We start from the raw sequence: 5754 nt of genomic DNA, 5'->3' as shown, positions 1-5754 counted from the left end.
GCAGCTAGCACTTTCTAGAGCTCTCGGGTAGGATTTGAAAAAGGGAGAAAGGAGAGAAAGGAAAGGAATCTCACATACTCCTCTAGGTATCCTCCTTTGTGACCTTCACTTCACCCTTTTCTTTGGACCTTAACACATTCCTCTTCACCTTGCTTGAAACTCTCGGCCAAGAAGGAGGAAAGGGAGAAGAGAATGGCTAGAGGAAGGAGATGAAATGAATGAGACCAATCAATGAAAATTCATTCCCCCTCATTCACTTGTGTGGCCGGCCACATGAGTAACTCCTACTCATTTAATGTGGCCGACCACATTAATGAGAATGGAGGCTTGTAACCTCCATGATGTGGCATACCATGATGATGTGGAGCATCATCATTGGTCCACATCTTGCCATCTCACTAATGATGTGGCAATTAGTCAAGTCAAACTTGACTCTTCCTCTCCCTCTCAAGTCAAGTCAAACTTGACCAAATCTCTTCCATGGTTGATCTAATCTAACCATTTGATTCAAGCCAACTTAATATAATGAATCTAATTCATTAAATTAAGTTGATTTAATGAGTCATAATCTAAATTAGACTCATTGAATACATGAATCAACTTGAGTCCAACTCAATTAGCCCAATTTGGATTACTCTTAATCCAATTTGATTCATCAAATGAATCTAATCATCTTGGTTCATCATATGAACTTAATCCAATTGGTTCATCATATGAACCCAATCTCCATCCACTTGTTCTTTGTGTTTGACCCAATAGGTTCTTGTAACGTTGGTAATGTTTCTAAACTCCTTTAGAAACATAAGCAATGAGTGGCATCTAGCAATACATCATTGCTACCCAAGTTACAAGAAATGTTGAGATCCAATATCACCTTGTGACTACTAATTGTGACTCCTCACAATATATGACAAGTGCCCTTCTATCCTAGACATCTAGATTGATCAATGTGAGGCATAGACCGTGTCATCCTCTGACCAATCTAAATCTTGAACTCCAAGTAGACTCACTCAATCAAATGAGCTCAATATCTTATATTGACTCATTTTGGTATGGCCATACACTTCGTGGTCTTACTCTATCAAGAATATCGATGTCACTCCCGTCATATAGGAGGGATAGATCCCATCTACATCACTCACATCCCTCTGCATAATTCGTTACATACCCAGTAATCGCCTTTATAGTCCACCCAGTTACGGGTAACGTTTGACGAAACCAAAGTACATAACTCCTTATATAGGGATCCATGGTGACTTCAGGTCTAAGGACTAATAGTCATACTAATAGCCACATGAGAAAGTATATGACACTCATATAACGATCCATGATACTTTCTCATGGCGGGTCATTCAGTATACATTCTCCAATGTATACCCATGTGTCAGCTTGATATCTCTATATCCATGACTTGTGAGATCAAGTCATCGAGCTGACCTACATGCTAGTCTTATTGCATTAACATTGTCCCTGAATGTTAATACTCGACTAGGAATGATTTAGAGTAGTGTTCCCTATATTATCTCACTATCGATTCAACTAATCGATTGATATAGGTATGAACCTTCTACTCAAGGACGCTATTATACCTAGTCTATTTGGCACTAATACAAATAAGTATAATAGCCAAACAAATGTCTTTATTGATATACAAGAATATGATACAATGAGTCCATACAATCATCAAATGATTGACTCTAGGGCTCTAACTAACAAAATATATATATATATATATATATATATATATATATATATATATATATATATATATATAATTCGATTACTTAACTAGCAGTACTCCAGATAATATAAACGTGAAAAAGGTTCCAATCAACAATTAAATTGGATAGCAACTGGACGATTAGACAAATTAAGTTTGTCGGCTGTTTTGACATCCCATTCCAAACGCTAGTAGACCTAGCCAAGCTCAGCCTCATCTCATCAATCTATCTATAGGAGATTTAGAGCGACAGCTTTATGATATCCATTCATCCTCTCAATTTGTCTTCAGTTCGTATGTATGCTACCGTATATATGATATTAAATCAATGCTTATCGTCTAAATTTCCCATAGATACATGACTTCATATGTATGTGTTTATCCAATTTGCACACATTCGATTGCAGACGGGCGTGGCAGCTCACCAGTCTTATGTTTTGTCATAATCATGTTGAGGATCCCCAGCCACTGCCAGTCTCGGAGGACGGCGTGCCTTTGCATGTCATGTATCATGTCATGCAGTGGACATAGATGCGCCCACCACCACAACAATTCCTAAGGGACGTGCAGTAAAAAAGACAGAAGAGATAAAAACAGAGTAGAAAAAGCCAAGCCAATAAAGCCACCCCAACTTCTCTTTTTCTTTTTTGATTGCGTCGTTAATTTCCTACTTAATTAACTCCTCGTGTCGCTTAAGTTATGAGGAGCAGCATCACCATGGGAAGGCATTTCCAGTGGAGGATGAAGCTAAAGAAGAAGAGTTCGAAGGAAGAGATCGCGTCGGGAGAGGACCTGCAGGATGAAGAGAAATCCGCTCTCTCCTTCTCTGGATCCTCGTCCTACCCAACGAATCAGGAAGAATCAAAGAAGAGGATTTCTTCGGCGGCCGAGACAGCCGTGTCTCGGATTCGCTCCCTTCTCACTGCGGCCGCTACTAGCCGCCGCAACCGCCAGCCTGGCTTCGTGATCGGGACACTTTATGGTCACCGCCACGGCCACGTTCGCTTTGCCTTTCAGACGGACACCAAGGCGGCCTGTCCGGTGATGCTTGTTGAGTTGGCCACGCCGACTGCTGCGTTGGTGCACGAGATGGCATCGGGGCTCGTGCGGATCGCGCTGGAGTGCGAACGCAAGCCAGCCGACGCCGGGAAGGCGGAGAGGACGCTAGTGGAGGAACCGGTTTGGAAGGCGTACGTCAACGGGAAGAAATGCGGGTACGCAGTGCGGCGCGAGTGCGGGCCGATGGACTGGAAGGTGATGCGGGCGGTGGAGCCTGTGTCGATGGGGGCGGGAGTCATCCCCGGCGACGGCGACGGCACGGATAAGGACGTGATGTACATGAGGGCGAGGTTCGAGAGGGTGGTGGGGTCCAGAGACTCAGAGGCATTCTACATGATGAACCCCGACGGAAATGGCGGACCTGAGCTCAGCATCTACTTCCTCAGGGTCTAATTATAATTAATTGCCAGAATAATTAATTAGGATCAATGGTTAAGCTCTTGGTGTTCTTAATAAATAATTGAACTGGTTATCCTTTCCATTCATCTCATCATGGCATTGGTCATGTGCTGAAATGAATGAAGCATAGAATTATGTGATAAGGTTTGTTTAGTATTCATTTGTTACATGTCCTGTAAGTATCCAATGTTGTAGAGGTACTCATTCTCAGTGCTTTAAGTTCAATTTGGTTATCCAATAGATCATAATATATATATATATATATATATATATATATATATATATATATATATATATATATATTGCCAGGTGTTATGAACATATTTGTTGCGATCTTACATAGTGATTTACGTGATCAAAATTTAAATTTTTTAATCTTTCTCACATTTATATGCAATAATTTTTTTCTCTTTCGTCTTAAAATAAAATTTTATCTTCTCTCTCCTATTATTACAAGCAATAATCATTATGGTAATGATGTTACAACATTATAGCTACTATTATGTAGTAGCTGCTACAACGTTGTAGTAGATATTATATAGTAGCTGCTACGACAGTAAAGTAGCTGCCACAATAATAAAGTAGCTACTAAAACTGTGAAGTAGCTGGTACAACGATGCAGCAGTCGTTACAATAGTACAGTAGCTGCTACAACTGTGCAGTAACTGCTACAGCATTGTAGCAGCTATTATGTAGTAGCTGCTACAATTATAAAGTATCTGCTACAACTGTGCAGTCGTCGTTACAAGTGTGCAGTAATTGCTACAACTGTACAGTAGTTGCTACAACTACAGTAGCTACTACAATAATGCAATAGCTGCTACAATTATGTAGTAGCTATTACAACTGTTCAGTAGGTGTTACAACTGTGCAGTCGTCGTTCCAAGTGTGCAGTAATTGCTACAATTGTACAGTAGTTGCTACAACTACAGTAGCTACTATAATAATGCAATAGCTGCTACAACTATGTAGTAGCTGTTACAACTGTTCAGTAGGTGCTATAACGTTGTAGCAACTATTATGTAGTAGCTGCTATAACTGTGAAATATCTGCTACAACTGTGAAGTATCTGCTACAATTTTACAATAGATGTTACAACGGTACAATAGCTATTACAAAAATATATTAGTTGCTATAACATTGCAACAACTATAGTTGCTATAACTATGTTGTAGTTACTACAACACAATAGCTACATAATAATTGCTACTATTGTATAATAACTGCTACAACGTGTAGCAGTTATTGTTTAGTAGTGTAGTAACTACTACAACATTGTAGTAGCTACATCGCCTTTAAAAATTAGCACTATAGTGATTGTTGCATGCAATCATAGAAGAGAGAAATAAGTTATTTATTTTAATTTAAGAGAAAAGAGAGAAAAGTTATTGCATACAAATGAAAAAAAAAATTAAAAAATTAGATTTTGGCCATGTCAGATAGCCCACATCGGATTTCGCTCACGGTTGTGCAGGAAGCGTCGGGTAGTATATCAATTTCGTATATATAATAAGTTGTTTATTTTAATTTAAAAGGAAAGACAAAAAAGTTGTTGCATACAGATGAAAAAGAAATTTAAAAAATTAAGTTTTGGTCGTGACAGATAGCCCACCTCAGATTTCGCTCACGATCGTGTAGGAAGCATCGAGCAGTATATATATATATATATATATATATATATATCTAGCTAGCTAGAATGAGTTTTATCTATAATTTATAAAGTCATTATTAAAAGTGTCCAAGTAATATCATATTTTATGACTCAATTATATCCTTTCTTTTATATTTTCATATTTAATTTTTCAAAATAATACCTAATAATTTTTTATTAATAATATTTAATTAATTTTTTTAGCTATAATGACATCACGTGAGCATCGTGTCTCATTCGTGCAAGGGACATGGATAGAATGGTGTGTAGTATATATATATATATATATATATATATATATATATATATATATATATATATATATATATATATATTTGATATGCTCCCGACTCCCACTGCGTGACTATGTACAATTTTCACCATAACAAATTTTTTATTATTTTTCTATTGTAACAATGTTAGATGTTAAATTTGTATTGTAGTAGCTATGGAATCGTAGCTGCTACAACTTGGTCATTATTTGTTTAATCATGTTGTAGCAATTATGAGTATGTAGCTGCTATAACAGAGATTTAACTTTGTAGTTGCTACGAACTAGTAGTTGCTACAACGTAATTAAACAAATCATGATCACATTGTAGCAGCTATGATTCCGTAACTGCTACAACACGGACTTAATATATATATAGGATGTGTTAGGTTACATACCTCATATTTGCGCCGGCATACATGACTTAGATACGTTGCCCATGTGGCAACTTCTGATCAATGATGTCACGTGGGCATCATGTCTCAGTCGTGTAAGTGGCATGGATAGGATGGTGTACAATAGAATGTCACTATCTATATATTTATAGACTTGATATGCTCACCGACTCCCACTATGCGACTATGTATGATTTTCACTGTAGCAAAATTTTTATTATTTTTCCACTGTAGCAATGCCAAATGTTAAGTTTATAGT

At 37.6% G+C, this 5754-nt stretch overlaps 1 protein-coding gene across 1 annotated transcript; it reads left to right on the top strand.

Annotated features, from left to right (window-relative positions):
• The first annotated feature begins 2375 nt into the window (after nucleotides 1-2375).
• Nucleotides 2376-3411, top strand: LOC121993895 (protein MIZU-KUSSEI 1-like). Its single transcript, XM_042548158.1, has one exon. The coding sequence runs from the start codon at nucleotides 2420-2422 to the stop codon at nucleotides 3170-3172; it is 753 nt and encodes a 250-aa protein (XP_042404092.1). The 5' UTR covers nucleotides 2376-2419; the 3' UTR covers nucleotides 3173-3411.
• The last annotated feature ends 2343 nt before the right edge of the window (nucleotides 3412-5754 follow it).

The sequence above is a fragment of the Zingiber officinale genome, chromosome 6A, assembly GCF_018446385.1.
Source record: "Zingiber officinale cultivar Zhangliang chromosome 6A, Zo_v1.1, whole genome shotgun sequence".
Lineage (NCBI taxonomy): Eukaryota > Viridiplantae > Streptophyta > Magnoliopsida > Zingiberales > Zingiberaceae > Zingiber > Zingiber officinale.
Note: the sequence above shows the minus strand (reverse complement) of the source record. Positions and strands in the feature narration are given on the sequence as shown.